Below are 21,645 nucleotides of genomic sequence, written 5' to 3'. Positions count from 1 at the left end.
AAGAAATGGCAAACCACTCCAGTATCTTTGCCAAGAAAATTCCAAATAGGATCTAGAAGAGTCATACACGACTGAGCAACAAGCACTTCAGATTCCAGCCAAACTGGCCAGTTTCCTGTAAAGGGCAGCTCACCTTCCCCCTCCATGACCTTGCCCGGACTATCTTGGGTGCCTAAAATGCTATCCTTCCTCCTCTTGAATACTTGGGAATCCTAGCTCCATTCTGGGATAAGTCCTTCCATATCCTTTCCTGCCCCCAGGGCTGTGTATTTATTTTGCCCCCATCCTGCGTTTACTTCCCTATGAACATATTGCAGTCCTGTATATAACTTTTGCTATGTTATATAATACGTTAAATTATAAAATAACATCTGTAGCATGTAAGCTCCTTGAAGGCAAGGCTTTGAATCACTTTTATATTCGTATCCCTAGCAGGAAGTCCAGCTCTCCCTGCCTAAGAGATGCTAGTTGGTTGACAGGCTGATGCAAAGAGGGGCACTGAGGGTTAAAGCCTGGAGCCCTCCCAGGTGTGAGGGTGGGTGGGGTTGATGGAATGTTCCATTCTTCCAAGGTGGGGGAGAACTGCTCAGGAAGCGACCCTTACTTAAAGCAAGCCCCCCAACAGGGCCTTGCGGAGGTCACGTACGGACCGTAAGCAGAATCATCTGGGCTTCCTAGACCAGAAGAAGCCCCGAAGAGAAGCTGTTTATTCTCAGCCTGAGAACTAATCTCCACTGTCCCCCCCTCCCCAGGGGGATTTGTTGGAGCCTCCCTAGCGCCCCCTGGAGGCGGGGCGAAGGTTGTCACGTGGCTTGCCTCACTTCGGCTAGCGGCTCCTTCAGCGGGTCGGGCCGGGACCTACCTCAGGTAAGCTGGGGGAGGGGAAAAAGAACGAGGGAAGCCTTCCCCTTCGAGCCCATCCCCCCCACCTTTCAGCTCCGCCCCGGGCCCGATATGGAGTCTTCCACCCCTGGTTCGAATCCCACTTACCGAGGTAAGGGAGGCTGGGGTGGCGGGGCCTTCTCTAGGCCTCCTTCTTCCTCCTCTGGCAGATGAGGGCGTTGGCCCCGATGCCCACTAAGGCCCATTCCAGCCCCGCTCCGTCCAGCCCTCTAGCTGCTGACAACTTTTAAAAGTGTATGTATTTTTATTCTGAAATGAACACACATCGAATAAAAGTGGCCCTGCTTCATCGCTGGTGGAGCAGGAGAAAGCACAGAAGGGGTTTTGCCCGACGTTGCGGGCCCCACCTTCTCTTTTAAGGACCGAGGAGGTGGGCCTGAAGCTTTCAAAGCTGGCCTGCTCCTCTGGGCTCCTTTCTGCCCCGCCTTCTCCTCCCTTCTCGGTACTGATGAAAAGAGGCAGCCGGGAGGCGCGGCGGGCGGCTCAGCTGCGGGCGGACTGCTTCTTTTCTGAACACTCATTAATTTATTTTTAGTTTTCAGCATTCACTTCCGGAAGTTGTACAGTTTTTCCACTCCTCTCCCCAAAATGGGATAAATTATTAATTTATTATTTTTATTATTATAATTAATTTAATTGTTAAATCCAATCTGATATAGGCTCTATGTATGCATTCTTATTAAACATATTTTCACATTAGTCATGTTGTATAGAAGAATTAGAACAAATGGGAGGAACCATGAGGAAGGAAAAACAAAACAAAATAGAGAACCAATAGAATGCTTCGATCTGCCTGCCTTACCTTCATCTGTAAGATGGGGATGGTCCTGCTTCCCACTTGACTGAGTTGTTGTGACACTCAGTGCTGTATAAATACCAGCTGTTGTAGGTGTTTTTAAAAGATGCCTCCATGATCCTCTTCCTTTTTTTTTTTTTGTTGCCCTTTGTCTATTTCTGAAGTTTTATCAATGATTTTTGTTTGTGCCTAGCAGTCATTTCTTGATACACTACAAGCAAAGAGAAAAGCAGCTTCTTATTGTTCACTTTTTGCCTATTGTTATGTGCCCTAGATCTTCACCCTCCCTCCTCTTTCTTTCTCCCTCCCTCTCTCTCTTTACCCCTTTCCCTCTCCCTTTCTCTCCCTCTTTTCCTCTCCTCTGTCTGTCTTCTTCCTTTTTTCTCTATCTTCCCCTTTGTTGTCTTTCTCCTTCCTTCCCTTATATTCTCTCTCTCTCTTTCCCTTCCCCTATCCTCTTCTCTCTCCCCTTTTCCCCCTCTACCACCTTTTCTTCTCCTTTTCCTTTCTTCCCCTTCCTGTCTCCATCTCCCTCCTTCCCTCACTTGTTCTCTCTGTCTCTCTCCCCTCTCACTTTCTTTTAGTGATTTCATTGGTTCCTATGGATTGTGATCCTCCTTATCCAGATAACTCCCAAATCTCCCACCCTGACCTCTCCCCTAACCTCCAGTCCCTCATTTCAGAGGACCATAGAATTTAGAATTGGAAGGAACACTAAATATTATTTAATTTATTATTAATTTAATTATTTAATCCAATTCTTTCATTTATCCCTTGACTATCTCACCTATTCCCAGGGGATTCTGTTTTCAAAGACAGTTGACTCCTAAATCTATCATTCTCCTAGCATTTTTTCACTGAACTCCACTTCCTTATTTTTGGCACCTCAGACTCAGAAACACTGATGGATTTGGAAGGGACCTGAAAGCTCATGTTTCAACTCTCTTCTCAAGGAATGAAACTAATTGATGGGCACACATTTTACTTCCAGTTTTTTTCCTACCACAAAAAAAGTGATACATATATACATGTATGTATGTATACATATACATAGAGTATTATATACCCTTTTTGTCTTGGACCTCCTTGGTCATATGCCTCGGAATTGGATCTTTGTATCAAAGGATGTGATTGAGCAGTTGAGTCACTTTTTTGCATAATTCCACTTTTTATCCTAGAATGATTGAACCAATTCATAGCCCTGCCAACAGTATATTAGTGTGCCTATCTTCCTGCAGCCCTTCCAACACTATTTTTGTCTTTTTGCGATCTTTGCCAATTTTCTGAGAGTGATGTGAAATCTTAGAATTATTTTGAATTGCATTTCTCTTATTATTTGGGGCATGCTTTCATATGGTTATTAATAATTTGCACCCCTTATGAGAATTGATCAGAGCCTTCAACTTCTTATCTTTTGGAGAATGACTATTGGTGTTCATTCTTTACGCCTATTTCCTTTATCAGAGTTATTTGATGCAAAGATTTCCCCCTCCTCCCCAGGTAAACAAAATCACTTTATCTGAGAAAGAGCAGGCATCATGGTCCAGTAGAGCTGAGGATGTGTATGTACATGAGAAGGACTTAGGCTGGGTCCTGGGTCACCAGTCAGGCAGGCAGCCAAAATTTCTGAAGTGCAGATGAATCAAAGGTCAGAGTGAAGCAGTGAGTCAAAAAGGCAGGCAGATGAGAACCATGGATTCACAAGAAGGGTGAGCTAGACCTTGAGCAGGTTATTTCACTTTGTTTCTGTTTGCTCAGCTCTAAAATGAGGAAGTGGGACTGAATAATCTCTAAGATTTCTTCCACCTTTAGTCTGAGGCTAATGTTCTGAATAGGGCATTAAGAAAGAAAAAATCGATACACCAAAGAGAACAGATACAGGCCCCAGGAACAAAAAGAGCTCATTTAATGTGTGGTAAACCTGTTTCAGCGAGGAGTGCTCTAAATCTGTTCTCTTCTGGGACAGGAGGTTTAGGACTGGTTAAGGGCTTGCAAGTGAAAGCAGCCAGCTCATGTGGGATAACATTAACCAAAGTCAGGTATATTTCACATCATCTCATGGATTGTGCTTGAGAAAGCAACAAGAAAATTGTTTTTTATCTCTATTTAATGTGGCCTTAAAAATAAGCATGATACCAAAGCTTAGAGAGATTTACCAATGTCAAGGAAGGTGGGGGAGGAGGGGAGGAGGGGAATGTCCCTTGGGCCCACAGTTTTATTTACTCCACTGTATGTCTGTCTGTGCCACAGCCCTGGCCCCAGCATTCCACAGGTCGCCATGTGGGAGCTGGCCCCACATAGTTACTGAGAGTGCATATGAGGGATAAGGCATTAATGGCATGTGTTTGCCTGGTCAGTACATTGGATTCATTGTTAGGAGTTTATTATTCAAAATTAACTCTCAGTGTTGCTGGTTTATCACTGTCGTTTGCCTTTTGTTTTAAACTGTAATATTCTTAGTGTTTGCTATGGGGAGTGTCTCCTTTGAAATGCCCCAGTGTGTTCTAGTGGGATACCTCTCCGTTGCCGTTTACTTATTTGGAATTGCAACTGAAATGCTGGTCATTTGTCCACTCTATTATCTAAACACTGATTGCTTGGAGGGAAATCCCTGCCAGATGGACAGAAGTCCTTTGCCAAATTTTTACCCTAACAGCGAGGGAACAGTGAGGCATTTGAACACCATGAAAGTTGTATCTGGAGGCCTAACAATGATGAGGAATTGTGATCCAGTGCTAGGAGTCAGAAGACATGAGTGTAACTCCTACATACCTCTGCCACTCGCAGTGGTCACTTAGGGAAGCCAAGGCTCTGTTTTCCTCTGTGAAAAGATGATAATATTTGCAGGACCTATGTCACAGAATTGTGGAGGTCAAATGAGATAATATATGTAATTAAAGAGCTTTCTAAGTATAAGCTATTAACATGTCTGTTCCATAGCTTTTATTGAGAACTTGTGAGTGTGACCCTGTTCTTGGTACTACTGTGTTAGCAATGCCCCTATTAACAAAGAGGGTGCATTCTACCAGTAAGTATTATTTGTTATCAGACACTGAGATAACGTAGGAAGCACAGAAATACATTCCATGGAATGTGAATCACCCCCTTAGCAGAGTCCAGCATAGCCCCTCCTTTGTCCCCTCACTGAAGACAGTCCTGTACCTAATGACACAGAGGCTGAATATGGCCATGGCTCAGGCAGCATCTCTCCCATTCACAGCTATTATTAAACCAGGCCTAAGCTCTGGCCTATTCTGGAGAGGCCTGCATCTGAGACAGAGACCTGCATCTGAGACAGAGACCTAGAACTAAGGGGACCACAACTCACCCCTACACCCTTAATGCTCAGACAGGCTTTGTGAAAAATTAGTGTTATTTATGGAGAATTAGTTAATTGGGGCATCATTATATGAGAATTATTTCATTTGAAATAAAATTTAGTCTCTGCCTTGTCATTCAGAATTTTTAAAGATAAAAAAGACATTTTGTTAACAAAATTATGCAAACCCAAGGCAGGAATACCACTGTTAGCAAACACCTTTCTTATGAGATAACGTGGATGGGAGATGTGTCAACTATCAGACACAAGGAGACAGATTTTAAGTAGTAAGTTAGGAAATAGAAGATTAAGATTAGACCATTTAGGGATATTTCATATCAGTGATCTTAATTTAGGTTTAGGATCAGGGATAAGAAAGGAATGAACTGTTCTCTTAGAAAGGATGAGATAATTTTAGTGCAATGCCTAGTTCTACATAGGTGAACATTTAATAAATAATACACATTTAAAATATGTCAGAAGTAGTATAACATCCCTGTAAGAAAGGTGCTTTGTTACAAGGTAGCTGTTTCATAGAGTTAGACATACCTATATAGAGGTACGGAGTTGTATGTGAAGTGAAAAGACAATCTGTCTGTCCCTGCAATCTAGGAAAACATTAGCTTTTGGTTTTTTATTTCCATCTCATATTGAGCTTGCACTAAAACCCCCATATCTTTTTCACAGAAATTATTGTCTAGCCACAACTTTCCCATTTGATTGAACCCCAGCGTGGAGCTTTACTTTAATCCATTATACTTCATATTATTTTTCTAGTTTGTCAACAACTGTTGGGTCTTACCCATAAATTTTCTGAATCCTTTGAAATTTGCTCTCTCAAAATCTTATTTGCCTGTCAGATTATTCCTGGCTTTTGTATGTCCCAAACTCCATTATTGAATGGTCACTATCCTTCAAGGTTCCTGTGGTTTCTACCTCAGCAACTAGTTTCTCCTTCTTGATCAGAATTAGGTCTACAATAGCAGTTCCCTTTGTTGCTTCCTCCATCTTTTGAAAGAAGTTACTAGTTTGTCAGCTACTCAGCTTTTGGAAGAGAGAAATGCCGGCAGAATTCTAGATACTTGAATATATATCCATCACTATAATATCATGCTTTCATGCTGAGTTTGTGATAAGTTTCTTGGTTTCATCATCTGATTCCTCTTTCTGTCCAAATGGTCTGTAGAAAAGTCCTCCATTGATTATGACCCAAATCCTCTTCATAATGTTCTTCCTCCCTCCCTCCTCAGGTTCCTGAATTTCCTTATATGAGTATATCTCCACAATCTACAATGCAACTCTGTCACTTTCTATGTTCAATCCTTTTTAAATAGTTATGAACCTTCAAACTGTATTTCAGTCATGAGTCATAATCCACTATCAGTAAAACCCACATCAGATTTGTCTCCTTATGGTAGAATCTAGTTCTTCCAATTTACTACCTATACTTTGTGCATTTATATGTAGACATAAAACCATGGGTTTTATTATTGGCTCATTCCTTGGATATTATCTTCATGAATTACTAGACCTCTCGTACTATTCTGTTTCTTAGGTTCTTACCTTCAACCCTGTTTAGAATCTGGGTTGGCAAACCTGTGTGGGCAGTTTTCTCCCTCCCTTTCCAGTTTCAAGCACTCTAGGTTAAATTTATAAGCTCCAGGAAAAATACAGTCTTACTGGTCTTTGTCAGATGCATTCCATTCCTGGCCAAGTGCCCATTATTCCTGTATCTAAATCCCATTCTCAGACAATATTATGATAGCTAACTCTTCAGTTCTTTAGTCTGCCCTTTCTCCTATGAATTCGCTGCATTAAGTCATTAGTAATGAAGAATATACCACCTATTCCCATAAAGTCTTTATTTTTTTGCCCAGGACTTCACAACCTTTCCAGTGGTATCATTTATCCCAGAATTGCCAGAAGTAGATAGTTGGTTCTCAGGCTTGACAAGTCTCAGAAGTTGTCTGTCATTTCCCAGATCAGTTCCCCAAGGAGACAGCAGAACTTAAAGTTGTTTGTGTCAGACTGATGTGGAGCCACATGACTACCCCTCAGCAGGCAGTCATCACTGATCTCTAGTCATCTCTTCTTCCTCTGGCCCTTCCTGGATGATTTCTCACATCATCATTCCTTGGAGCCCAAGGAACTCCTCAGATGCTCCCCTTGCTTATGGGAAGAACCTCATTCCTGTTACTTTTCCTTCCAGATGTTCAGTGACCCTTCTTTTGCACATTCTCTTACCCTTCAGCCCCAAGGGTGGAATTCCCTTCCACTTTGTTTCTTCCCTGAAGCACGTCTTCCCTTTTCTTCAAGGAGTACTTTATCATCCTTGATAACCTGAAGGGTAGAGTCCTCTTCCTATAGCCCTTTCACTTCTCCTCTGTGATGTGAATTTTGTGCAATACTTGATAGTTAAGGAAAAGTAAACATAGCAAACTCCACAGGTCCTTGCAAAATGCTCCTCTTCCTCCTGACTGGCTCAAACGATTCTTTGTCTCATTTTGGGTAGTTCTCTTGGCCAATCCTCAAGGCTAATTGACATCCTTGATGGTGCCTTTTATTCTGTTTCTTTCATACAAGTCTTTTACTGTGGACCTACTAACAGGAATTTCCTTTGTCCTTTGCAACATTTGAAATTGTGAGCCTTCTGAGATTTTGCATAATAAGGATGGATTGAAGGAAACAAGCATTTATTAAGCACCTACTAAATACCAGGCACTGTGTTAAGTGCTTTACAAGATCTCATTTGGTTCTCAAAACAATCCTGGGACATAGTTGCTATATCATTCTCATTTTATAGTAGAGGTTAAGTGACTCACTAGAGTCACACAGTGAATAACTGTGAGTCTGGATTTGAATTCAGGTCTTCCTGACCCCAGGCCCAGTGCTCTATCCACTGTGCCACCTCGATGCTTTTTATCAAGGCCGAGATGAAGAGCATTAACAGCTTAACTAAACATAACAGTTTGTAATTGAGCTGTCTCACTCCAGATTCGGAAGGACAAACAGCCCCTGTTGGTGGCCTAGAGCCTGCTCCCTCGTACAGTGGGAGAGCTGCGGGCAGGCTGCGAAGTGCCTCGAGATAGGACAGGAATCAGCCAAGAAGGCAGCATTCACCAAGAGTGAGGACGTAATTCCGACACACAGTGCCGAGAAGACTCAGAACGTTGTTGGAGTTTCTATTTGTTTGTGATGCAGAGTATGGAATGCACGAAAGTGTGATGATAATAGCTCCTTTTGGTAAAGCTCTTTCTAAGGTTTACAAGCACTTTCCACAAAACAACCTTAGCGTGAGGAATAGTGTAGGACTATCCCCATTTTGCAGATGAATCTAGGGCACCGAAAGGTTGGGACCTTCCTTGAGTCACATAGTACCAGAGCTGAGAATCAAACACAGGTCTTTTGATTCAGAGTCCAGTACTCTTTCTGCCACACAGTCCGTCCTAATTTATGTGCCAGCTCGGACTGTTGTCTGCCAAGCTGGCCTTTTCCACTGTCCTTGATTATGTGGTTTTAGAGCAATCCCTAGCTTTATCACATTCATTGTCGTTAGGATGATTATGTCCACGCTGTTGGTGAGTGCCCTGTTTCAGATCACGAGAGTGTTTCCTTTTGTCCATTTTCCACCTGTATTGAGTCTTGAAAGGGAAACTGTATTGGAGTAAGCATAGGTACAGGCCTGGCAGTCTAGGACGGCATTAGTGGAAATCTTGTCTTTCTATGTAATGTCTATCAGGAATGTGCTGAAGCCAGCTCTAACCAAGCTGGTTATTAAATTATCAGAGTGAGTATTTGCACCTCAGAAATCAGCGTCTCCTACAAATCAGGGCTCGATTTATTGTTTTGTTAATCGTCTCAATTAAAGAAAGTCTTAATAATGCAGATTCAGCTTAAAAATATGCGTTCTCACATTTTTCCAAGCAGAGAGCCCAGTTGTTAAACATTTACCAGTTCATCCCTGTATTGCTGTATCAATACTGCTTGAGCTCACCGGGAGTGCAGTAGAAGGCTTGGGGAATGAAGTCACCACTGGACTGGAGACGATAGACCAGCAATAACAACAGTAGTTGGTGAGTATGTACTACTTCAACGTTTGCAAAGTGCTTTCCATGTGTTATCTCATGTGAACTTCAGAGGCCTATGGCTGAGAGCTCGAGATGGTTAGAGGAGTTCAGTTCCATTGAGTACTATGCTGATAAGGCCATGACTCCAGGTCCCTACTTAGGAGCTTCTTAGTTTCACTCCATAGCCACAAACTGAAAAACTCACTAGCACTCAGCTGGTATTTCGCAAACGTGTGAATCCCTTCTTCCTCCATGCACATGCTTCTTTGTGAAAGTTCAGCTCTGTCATGATTTACATAAGGTGTTTCCTATGGGTCTCCAGATAATCCCACTCCTTCCTCTTAGTCCTCATGTCAAATAAGGCACAATTCACGCTAGCTACTAATTCTTCTACCGAGAGTCAGCATTCTTAATTCCCAGTGCCATCCTAGCATCTATTGCTTCCCTTTGCTGTATGTTAGCAATCTCTCTACTTTCTGGCACCCTTAAGTAGCCATACAAAATTGAAATCATTTATTCCCCACTTGTGCTGCTTTCTAGCCATGAGAGCTGTGTGACCCTGGGTAATTCCTTCATAAATGATGGTAGCCCTTTTCCTCCCTACCCTATAATATTCCAATTTCTTAACATAGGAGGACTGAATGAAAGAGTGTAGATCAGAGGTTCATAACCTGGGGTGCATTAACTTTTTAAAATTTTGATGATTATATTTCATTGTAATTGGTTTCCTTTGTAATCCTATGTGTTCTATTTTATGCATTTCAAAATATCCTAAGAAGGAGGTTCATGGGCTTTTTCAAACTACAAAGGCGGCCATGATGCAGAAAAGAATAAGAACCCGTGGAACCGGTAGTTGGATGATGCACATCCCTCCTGGCCATTGGGAACATGACACAAAGAACATTTCCTGCTGACATCTTTATCAGTGATAACCAGCACATTACATCTTACTGCATTGTGTCCATGGTGACTCCTAAGAAATTGTTCCAGAAGCTAGCTGTCACAGACGTCCATGGCAGATCTGGGGACAGTGGGCATCAGCCCCCATCCCTTCAGTTTGATGTGCAGGTTGATGTTGTTTTTGTAGCATCCTTTTAACCATAAATATTGCAAGGAACCCACTGTATGTGCAGGTCTTTATGAGTTTTGGTGAATACAAAGAAGAAGAAAATGTGGGCCCTGCCCGCATAGAGCTTTGATCTTTGACTTATGTCATTAGTGCAGGTTCTCCAAAAATGCAGATGGCAAACCGTCCATGCTAGCTCATTCTCAGCAACTTCTGTTCATGTGCTCCCATGACTTTTTCACAAAGAACCCACTCACCATGCTGGAAGCCTTTAAAGGCATGTAAAAACCTTTACAATGTGGCTCCAATCTATCCTCCTAGGTTTACTGCATGTTACTCACATTACATGCACTTTGTGTTCCAAAATGGACTCATTTGTTATTCCCATATGTGACATTCTCTCTCCCATCTCACCTCTCTCTTGTGCCTTCATTGAAGTCCCTCCAAACCTCTGCCTTATAATAACTTCCTTCAGAGTCCAATTCAGGTGCCACCTTGTGCTGTACTTGAGGCTTATTCTGATCTCGACCAAACGCATTGCTAGTGTCCTGTCCCCAGGAATTATTTTGTATTTAATTTTCTGTATGCATGCTGTTTTCTTCTAGTAGGATGTAAGCTTCTTGAGGACAAGAACTATTTTCATTTTTGTCTTTGCATCTGCAGTGCCTAGCATATAGTAGATATTAATGTTTAGTGAATGAAAAACATTAAAATTCCATAACTCACAGCCTCTCTCACCAACAGAAGAGAAATATTGGTGTTTAAAAAAGATAGGCATCTGTTTTAGAGAGAAGCTTGACTTAATTAAAAGCACAGCACCATTTTCCAAAAGAAATACACAAAGGACAGTGTTGCTAAGTATGGAAAAGCTCATCATCAGTGGGCAGTTCACTTAGCAATGAATTCTTTAGCCATGACAGTCTGTGAAAAAATGACCTAGACACATGAAAAGTTAAATAACCATAATGATGGAGAGAAGGAATAGAAACTAAGGGCTGAAATTAGCTTAAAAGGTAAAAATAGAATTAGAAATCTGCATGTGGTATCTAGTTAATCAGGAGATCACAGAAATGAAAGGTTTATAGTTTTTGCAATAAAAAATAATGCTCTTTGAATAAAAAACTATTTTTCTTTTTGATAATATTCTACAAGTATATAGTTTGTCTCAATGATAGTATTACTAGGGGAAAGAGTATATTTTTGTGTTGTACTGTCAGATTGTTCTCCAGAAAGATCCCATTATTTCCAGAGCTCTTCACCTTACCCCCTTTACTAAGCCTTTCCCTATACCCTGTATCCCTGTACACCAGCTGAAGGGGCCAAGCTTTTTAGCCATTCCTGGCTCCTGAACTAGCTTGGCTCCTTGAGTTCATAGTTCTTCCTCATTTGAGCAGCTACCTCTACTTGTCTCCCTGCCTTTGATACTACTATCCAGGTCTTATTTCCTAGCACCCCCACTCTCTACTGCTATGAACTCCCACCTCCCCAAGAGTTCATTTATTAGAGTTTGTTAACAAGAAAAAGGTACAGAAACAAGTACAGAAATAACATAACTAGGCAGGTACATATTATTATTATATATTATATTATTATATATTGTATATAATATATATAAAATATTATATATATATATATATATGTTAGAAACTATCTTCATCCCAGACATAGTCACCCTAAATTTTTTCAGTTTTTCAGGCTAAAATTACCCTCTTAATCCTTCCAAGTGCCAGGAGTAGACTCAATAGGTCTGCCCACCATATGGCCCTAGAATAATGTTTTTTTGTCTCAAACATGTCCAAAGTTATTTTGGGATTCACCCTTTTGGGCCTGAAGAAACTAGCTTATTGATCCACTTATTCAATCCCACCAGTCAATAAACTTCATGGTGCCATTTTGACGATCATCCTGTATGATCTTTTACCTAACTAGATACAGAACTGAGCCCAACTCTAGCTCAATTAGAAGACAGACAAGGAAATGTAAGCAGCTAAATAGTCCTTGAAACTAGAATAATTTAACAATATACGCAGATTATTCCCAGCATTTATGAAATACAACTTTCTTTACAGGAGCTTACTGTATTTTTATCATATTACTTGGGGGCCAAAATGCTGTCACAAAGGGGGGGCTTGATGAAAAAACTGATGAGTCATGCAGATATTACAGTTAGGAAGATGTTAATTACAAAAAGATCCAGGTTGGTTGAGGCTTGAAGGGTGGCATATTCTTGGTGGGAATCACCACGAATCTAGGCTCTGGTATTCAGCTTTGTAAGTAAAGCACCTTTATTTTATCACTTCTTCTTAGAGTTATCACATCCTAAGGAATAAATTCTTGCTAATGAAACTAAGTCAGGGTTGACTGCATAAACCAGCTTGAGCCCTCCTCTCCTGAGAAAGACCTAAAACCTGGATTAGCCAATCAGGGGAAAGACTTTTTGGCCCACTCTGAGCTTAACCTACCATAATGCTTTGCATGCTGTGGCATAACAGACATGCTTTGCTTTGCTCTCTGAGGAAACACAAGCTTTCCTGCTGGATTTTGTTGACTGACAACATTCTTCTGCCAAGAACCTGGCCCACCAGACATCTCCCTTACCTTATTGTTTATGACTCTCCCTTGTTACCTCCTGTCTTGAGTAATGGCATCCCTCTTCCCTATTGTTTATGAGCACTGTTATGTTATGCTGTGTTATATTATGTTTATGATAGAAGAAACATAGACATGTTGAAACTATAATTTCAATTGACACTTTGGCACGTCTCATCTTATTATTTGGTGAAACTATCCTGTTAAGAAATTACTTTCTCATACTATGATTAATACATATGGAGATTATAATTTTGGCTGACACAAGCATCCTGAGTCAGGAAGGGAGGGAAAATTGCTCTGAGGATATAAGATCCCCTTCAATTATCCTTTCCCTGAGCTCACTTTTGAATGAACTCCCATGTATGGACCTATACACGTCTCCAGCTTTGAGAGAATAAACATGTGCTATGCAACCTAATTCTGTTTGTTCTTTGATAAAAGCTCTGGTATAGGTTGACAGTTGACAACTGATAAATTAGAATTTTATTAATTTATAATGAAGGAATCTCTTTCCAGGTCCCAGAATATTCTTGCCTACTCTCTCAGTCAACTGGTTAGAGACTCCTGACAAAAAAAAAACAAGATTTTTTTTCATGTTTGTGCCTTGAACCCAACTAAAAATGAAGTATTAATGACAACTTTGAGTAAATTATGTCTCATTGTTATGGGCAGTTTCCTAATGAACGGAGAGGCTTTTTAGAGTGAAGCATCTCCCCTGCTACTAAATCAGCTGAATTTCTTCGTATTGGTTTTGTTTGCCTCAGGTTCCCTACTTCCCTTCTCTCTCTCCTTAAGTCCATTCAGATCAATGAATATTAATTTCTTACTATGTACAGGACACTGTAGTAGATAATAAGGATACAAAGATGAAAGATGACATAGCTCTCAGTTCCCCACCACCCAAGGATCTTAAACTCTACTGGGAGGATGAGACATATACATGTTTACTGCATGGTGGCAGGGGGAGCAAGAAAAATCAAGACAAAATGAACTAGAAAAATTTGAAGAGGGAAAACTCACTTTTTAGCTTTAAGGGATCCCCTGAGCTGAGCTTTGAAGGAAGGGAGGGAGTCTGAATGGTAATTAGATAGAGTGATTGATTAAGGATTTGTTAAGCATTTGCTGTGGGCTAGCATAAACTCTTCTAATTGCTGGAGATACAGATACAGACAAGCAAGATAACCCCTGATTTCGAAGAATGTACATTCTAATGAGAGAACATAACTCAGGAAAAGGAGAGTGTCAGACCTGGAGATGTTCAAGATAAGACAAGGCCAGAGTTGGCCTCCTTAAGCTTAGAGGGGTGCCGGGGATGCAGTCTGGCTGTCTAGTGGAGAGGGAGCAGAAATGATGACCATAGGGAAGTTGAGTGGAGACAGCCAGACTGGAGATGGCCTGTAGAGATGAGGCAGGAGTACATTCCAGGCATAGGATCAGCCTGCAGAAAAATACATTAAGGTGGGAGATGATATGCTAAGTTCAGGGAACAATTAGTCATTCTGATTTGGCTCAAAATAGTAAGAAAATGAGTAATATGGAATAAGACTAATGGAAACGCAGAGCCACATTACAGAGAGCTATAAATGCTAGGCTGAGGAGCTTTTGTTTTATCCTTTCAGCCATGAAGATCCTTGAGAGGTATCTGAGTATGGGGAAGTGACATGGTCAGACTTGTGCATTAAGAAAATGACTTTGGCAGCTGCTTGGAGAGTGTTTTGGAGACTAGATGGATTGGAGTCAGAGAGACCAGTTAGAGGGCTCCTGGGATAAATCCAAGCAAGAGAAAACTAGGCCTGAACCAGGGTGGTAGCAGGTTGAATGGAGAGAGGGAGGTAGACGTGAAAGATACTGTGGAAATCGAATGAACAGGGTTTGGAAACTGATTGAATATAACCAAAGAGAAGGGCAGAAGGAAGAGTCAGAGATAACTGAGAGTTTCCCAACCTGTGTGACCAGTAGGATGGTGGTGCCATCACTAGAAGCTGAGGGGTGGGAAGATGGTCAGGTCAGTGTTAGACATGTTGAGCTTGAGATTTTAGTGGGACATCCAGATAGAGATATCTGTTTGCAGACTGAATGAAACTCAAGAGATTAGACTTCAGTATATAGATCTGAGAGTCAGTGGCATAGAGATAGTTGATAATTAAACCACTGAGAGGAAATGAGATATCCCAAGAAAAGAGTGTAATATAAAGAAGAGAAAAGAAAGGAAGGAAAGAAACAAGCATTTGCATAGTGTCCACTATGTGCCAGGAGCTGTGCCAAGCATTTTGTCAATATTGCCTTATTTGATCCTCACAACAACCCTGGCAGGTAAGTGCTATTATTATACCTATCACCATTTTATGGTTGAGTAAACTGAGGCAAACAGAAGTTCCATAACCTGCCCAGGATCACTTGGGAGATGGAGGGATTATGATAAACCTTCTGAGAAGAATAAGAAAAAGCTAAATAGTCAGTTACGGGGCGGAGCCAACATGGCGGAGTAGAAAGACACACATACACTAGCTCCGAACCCACAGCCCATAAAATATCTGTAAAAAAGAACTCCCAACAAATTCTGGAGCAGCAGAAGCCACAGAACAACGGAGCGGACGAGATTTCTGTTCCAGAGAGCCCTGAAAACCTCTCGCAAAAGGTCTGTTGCGCCCCCCGACCCGGAGCTGAGCCCAGCCCTGCCTTGACCCCACAGCACCAAGAGGAGCAGATCCGAGCAGGCTTCAGGGATGGAATCTCCAGCAGCCACGCAGGTCCCTCCACCCATAGGCCCCAAAGATTGGTGAGAGGGTCTTCTCGGCTTGCCAAGAGGGGAGTGGGGTGCCCCCATAACTCAGGCCCCCTTGGGAGGCAACAGCGGAGGTGGGAGCAGACAGGGGCTCCCCAAGCAGGCAGGAGCCCGTTTCCATTGTTGAAGGTCTCTGCATAAACCCCCTGAGGGAACTGAGCCCGTGAGGCGGCCTGCCCCCACCTGAGCAGCTGAACTCAATCTCACACTGAATAGCAGCCCCACCCCTGCCCAAAGCCCTGAGGCTGGGAAGCAGCATTTGAATCTCAGACCCCAAGCGCTGGCTGGGCAGATCTGGAGGCAAAGTGGGTGTGAAGAGAATACTCAGAAGTCAAGTCACTGGCCAGGAAAATGCCCAGAAAAGGGGAAAAAAATAAGACTATAGAAGGTTACTTTCTTGGTGAACAGATAATACCTCCCTTCCTTTCTGATGAGGAAGAACAATGCTTACCATCAGGGAAAGACATAGAAGTCAAGGCTTCTGTATCCCAGCCCACCCAATGGGCTCAGGCCATGGAAGAGCTCAAAAAGGATTTTGAAAATCAAGTTAGAGAGGTGGAGGAAAAACTGGGAAGAGAAATGAGAGAGATGCAAGTAAAGCATGAAAAGCAGGTCAATACCCTGTTAAAGGAGACCCCAAAAAATGCTGAAGAAAATAACACCTTGAAAAATAGGCTAACTCAACTGGCAAAAGAGGTTCAAAAAGCCAATAAGGAGAAGAATGCTTTCAAAAGCAGAATTAGTCAAATGGAAAAGGAGGTTCAAAAGCTCACTGAAGAAAATAGTTCTTTCAAAATTAGAATGGAACAGATGGAGGCCAATGACTTCATGAGAAACCAAGAAGTCACAAAACAAAACCAAAAGAATGAAAAAATGGAGGATAATGTGAAATATCTCATTGGAAAAACAACTGACCTGGAAAATAGATCCAGGAGAGACAATTTAAAAATTATGGGACTACCTGAAAGCCATGATCAAAAAAAAAGAGCCTAGACATCATCTTTCATGAAATTATCAAGGAAAACTGCCCTGAGATTTTAGAACCAGAGGGCAAAATAAGTATTCAAGGAATCCACAGAACACTGCCTGAAAGAGATCCAAAAAGAGAAACTCCTAGGAACATTGTGGCCAAATTCCAGAGTTCCCAGGTCAAGGAGAAAATATTGCAAGCAGCTAGGAAGAAACAATTCAAATATTGTGGAAATACAATCAGGATAACACAAGATCTAGCAGCTTCTACATTAAGGATCGAAGGGCGTGGAATAGGATATTCCAGAAGTCAAAGGAACTAGGACTAAAACCAAGAATCACCTACCCAGCAAAACTGAGTATAATACTTCAGGGGAAAAAATGGTCTTTCAATGAAATTGGGGACTTTCAAGCATTCTTGATGAAAAGACCAGAGCTGAAAAGAAAATTTGACTTTCAAACACAAGAATGAAGAGAAGCATGAAAAGGTAAACAGCAAAGAGAAGTCATAAGGGACTTATAAAAGTTGAACTGTTTACATTCCTACATGGAAAGACAATATTTGTAACTCTTGAAACTATTCAATATCTGGGTACTGGGTGGGATTACACACACACACATGCACACGCACACGCACACACACATAGAGATACAGTGCACAGAGTGAATTGAAGAGGATGGGATCATATCTTAAAAAAATGAAATCAAGCAGTGAGAGAGAAATATATTGGGAGGAGAAAGGGAGAAATGGAAAGGGGCAAATTATCTCTCATAAAAGAGGCAAGCAAAAGACTTTTTAATGGAGGGAAAAAGAGGGGAGGGGAGAGAAAAACATGAAGTTTACTCTCATCACATTTCACTAAAGGAAGGAATAAAATGCACACCCATTTTGGTATGAAAACCTATCTTACAGTACAGGAAAGTAGGGGATAAGGGGATAAGCAGGGTGGGGGGGATGATGGAAGGGAGGGCATGGGGAGGAGGGAGCAATTTGAGGTCAACACTCATGGGGAGGGACAGGATCAAAAGAGAGAATAGAAGTAATGGGGGACAGGATAGGATGGAGGGAAATATAGTTAGTCCTATACAACACGACCATTATGGAAGTCATTTTCAAAACTACACAGATATGGCCTATATTGAATTGCTTGCCTTCCAAAGGGAAGGGGTGGGGAGGGAGGGAGGAAGAGAAGTTGTAACTCAAAAGTTTTAGGAACAACTGTCGAGTACTGTTCTTGCTACTAGGAAACAAGAAATACAGGTAAAAGGGTATAGAAAGTTATTTGGCCCTATAGGACAAAAGAGAAGATGGACACAAGGGCAGAGAGGGATGATAGAAGAGAGGGCAGATTGGTGATTAGAATGCTCGGTGTTTTGGGGTGGGGGGAGGAGATAAAAGGGGAGAAAATTTGAAACCTAAAATTTTGTGAAAGTGAATGTTAAAAGTTAAATAAAAAATAGATAAATAAATAAAAAATAAATAGTCAGTTACAAAGTGAACCAGGAAAGAGTAGAGTCCTAGAAGACAAAGCAAGAAAGAATATCCAGGAAAATTCAAGGGATTGAGTGCAGCAGAAGAGAGAACTAGGATGGAGAAGAGACTGTGGCATTTAAGTTAGAGCTCACTGGAAATCCTTGAAAGCAGTTTACTGCTTTTGCTCTTTATCATTTTTATCCCATTTTCCCATCGGTGAGATCCTCCTGCTACCTCCATTTTGGGGAGGGGCTCAGGCTGGCCTACCTTCATTCCTCTTCTCCATCTCCTTCTGACTTTCTGGACTTAGATTCAGTACCCTCCCACAACCCCTTTTTCAGCTCCCTTTAAAAAAATTAATACGATATACTACAGAGACTCTAAGAGAGTCTGGCTCTGTAGAAAAGACCTGGATTTGGAGTCAGAGACCCTATGTCACTCCTTACTTCTTGAACCTTGACCAAGACCCCACTCAGGAGCTCATTTTTCTCCCCTGTAAAGTGAGGACTGAACTCAATGTCCTGGACCTTTCCCATTTTAAATCTATGAATGCAGGAAAACAAAATAACAAAAATTTAAATGTCCAGGGTCATTGAGAATCTTTCAGTTTATCCTGGTTCATTATTTGGTTAACCTGAGAACCAGTCTTTTCCCACTATTCAACTGAGGCCCCTTCTTTCAGATTTTATTCCTCAGTTCATCCTTCAGCCAGTGTTTTTCCTCAAATACTCAAATGAATCTGTTCATCAATCCAAATGCTCCCTCAGTGCAAGCCTATAAAAGACTTCCTTTTTAGTAAAACTAAAAATATCTAAAAATAATCTTTTCTTTGGTCTAAAAGCCCTTGCCAGACTTCACAGTTTGAAGGTAGGGAAAGGGATCAGCACTGAGAACAAAAAGTACTTGATGTATTAAGAGTCTTGCCATCTTCAGCCCCCTGGAGTGACTGGGCAGCTGTTATTCTATCTAAGGGCACACTGCTGAAGTGACTGGTGCTGTTGGTGTGCCCTTCTCCGCTGAGAAAGCATTAAGATATTGACTGCTGGGAGGAGGTCACTTTATTTTCTTCTGGGGAAGACTGAAAGAAAAGCGTCAAAGAAAGAGTGACTATGTTTGGAATGAATGTTAACTCCAATACTGTATTTTTATATCTTTTGCTTGTTCACAATTCCTATAAATGTTACCTCAAATCATCTCAGGGATAGAGATATGTCAGAAATGGGAGAACTATGCCATTTTCTCCTCATCTGTCTAATCTAGAAATGACTTGATTAGATTAATGGTAAAATAAATAAAATAGTTTCTGATACTTACGCCTAAAGTCTATCTGTCTGTCTGTCTGTCTGTCTGTCTGTCTCTCTCTCTCTCTCTCTCTCTCTCTCTCCCCCTCTCCCTCTCCCTCTCCCTCTCCCTCTCTCTCTTTTTTATTTTTTTGAGGGGGAAGAGGGAGAGGCAATCAAGTTTAAGTGACTTGCCCAGGGTCACACAGCTTCTAAGTGTCTGAAGCCTGATATGAACTCAGGTCCCCTGATTCTAGGACTGGTGCTCTATCCCCAGCACTACTTAGTTGCCCACCTAAGAGTGTGATATGAATATTTTACATTTCACGATAATATGGATCACAATCCTTCCTGGCTTGCCTTTCCTGTGCAGCTCTTAGCCATGTCTTGTTTGTGTTCTCCCATAAGTTTACCACGAGAGTTCCACCCAAAGTTTATCCCACATTTCTCTCTCAGACACAGTCCTCCAAGAATTCATCTTCCTCTTAGGAACCACTCTCTCTTCCCTTCCCTTCCCACACACAACAGGAAAGAGAATCCAATAATTCTTTCATTGTCCCTTCCAACTTTCAGTCTTACAGACAGCCTCTCAGACCCCAAGATGGGAAAACAGGTATAAATTGAACTCTTCAGCCCAGGCAGAATGAATTTACTTTTCAGAAAATCTTTCAGAAACTAACATGGGGCTTCATATAAAAATAACTTAATAAAAGTTTGTTGAGTGGCCAAGGTCAGGTAACCCTAAAAGTATCTAAATATCCTGGGGTTGGGCCTCTAGATCTGTGTACACTACCTATATTTCTATTTTCAGGGAGGAACTAGGTGATGAAGTGGATACAGTGCTGAGCTTGGAATCAAGAATCCTTCCTCAGATACTTACTTAATTGGGCAAGTCATTTTAAAAAAAATATCAGTTTGCCTCAGTTTCCTCATCTGACCAAAATGAGGATAATAGTAGTACTTTCCTCCCAGAGTTTTTGTGAGAATCAAATGAGTATAAAGCACTTAGCACAGTGCTGGAACATGGTAAGCATTGTTAACTAAGTGTTAGTAATTAAATGTTCGTTATTATTATGATTTTATTACTTTCTGGAGACTAGAAAGTTCTCTTTCCTTCCCTACAGGCACAGAGGACATCAGAAAACAGTGTTAGTTCCACCTCTGGTCTGGCCACCATGAATCGAGGACAAGAGCCCCTGAGCCCATCACCTGGGTGGCAGCAGCCTCCCCGCCTCCTCATTGTGGATGCTGCATGGCCCTCATGGGCCAGGGTCTGCTCCAATCTCTGTGAGGCTCTGCAGAATTTCTTCTCTCTAGCCTGCAGCCTGGAAGGCCCTAGCCGCATGCCTTTGTTCAGCATGTATGTGGTTCAGAATCGACATGAGTGCATCCTTCCTTTTGTGGTAAGTAGAACCAGGAGAAGGCCCCTCAAATGACATGAGAATAGTCATACCTGAGCTGGGTTCTGGTTGTGCCACAGACAGGAAGTCAGAGCAGCTAAGGCTTAGGAAGGGAAGGCAGTATGTTCCCACTAAAGAGTGAGGAAAGTGAGCCAGTTAGAGAGCCAGATAAGCTAGGATCCTGCACACAATTCCACTCTGATGCTCCCTTGTAAGCTGGTGATGACTCTGGGCTCTTAAAGGTGATGATAGCAGCAGTTTCTACTGAGCTGGAAAGGCTTCAAATACAGTCTCAGTTACAGACTGCTTGTTTTCTGAGGACCAGCCTAGCTAACTCTAAAAATGTTCATCACCACTAGTCCATGCACTTGGGATTGACTTCTTTGGCTATCATAATGCATGACACAAAGTAAAATGCAAAATGGCAGAAGGGCCACCTCTGCTTATGCAATGGCAGTTGCAGCATTATATAAAAAGAGACAGAAGGGGTTTAGAACCACAGTTTTAGATTGTCTGTAAACATTATGGGTACTCTGAATGTGAGGGCCTTGTCCTTTGACAAGCAAGCAGCCAAAAATGAAAGCAGAAAGCAGCAAAGGTGATGTTAAATGGAAGCACAGCAAATCGGTCTTCCAGGGAGAGGCAGATAAAGGAAGGAATCGGTGGAGCTGGTTCATTGTGTGTCCAAAAGCAATAAGAAATATCATTTCATGGGTGGCCTGGTCACTGAGTTACAGTGCTTATAGGGAGCATAAAATGAGCTTATTATGCAAATGAGCATTGGTTTTAAAAAAAAAAGGATCACATGAAGATACTTGGAGTTTATGTGCTGACATCTACAGAGAACTTGGTGAGACCTTCCCAATTACATCGATAGGTGCTTTTAATGCAATTAATTTAAAAACAAATGTGGGCCATAAGGGAAGAGGACAAAAAGTATGTTGAAAATATAGCTCGAGTAGAAAAAGAGAGACCAACAGTTTATATACTGCAC

The 21,645-nt window shown here is 41.7% G+C and overlaps 1 protein-coding gene across 5 annotated transcripts in view; it reads left to right on the top strand.

Moving 5' to 3' along the window:
- Positions 1-620: 620 nt before the first annotated feature.
- M1AP (meiosis 1 associated protein) overlaps positions 621-21,645 on the top strand; it is a 119,831-nt gene continuing 98,806 nt past the window's right edge. For 2 of the 5 annotated variants that reach the window (XM_072619885.1, XM_072619882.1), the window contains exons 1-3: positions 8,273-8,805; positions 8,946-9,091; positions 20,376-20,654. In XM_072619885.1, coding sequence (XP_072475986.1) covers positions 20,427-20,654 — 228 coding nt within the window. In that variant the 5' untranslated portion in view covers positions 8,273-8,805; positions 8,946-9,091; positions 20,376-20,426. Of the gene's footprint in view, positions 868-906; positions 995-3,283; positions 3,409-8,272; positions 8,806-8,945; positions 9,092-20,375; positions 20,655-21,645 lie in introns of those variants that run through there. The other 3 variants (XM_072619881.1, XM_072619884.1, XM_072619883.1) reach the window with 3 other exon arrangements.

This window comes from Notamacropus eugenii, chromosome 6 (genome assembly GCF_028372415.1).
Source record: "Notamacropus eugenii isolate mMacEug1 chromosome 6, mMacEug1.pri_v2, whole genome shotgun sequence".
Classification (NCBI taxonomy): Eukaryota; Metazoa; Chordata; class Mammalia; order Diprotodontia; family Macropodidae; genus Notamacropus; species Notamacropus eugenii.
Note: the sequence above shows the minus strand (reverse complement) of the source record. Positions and strands in the feature narration are given on the sequence as shown.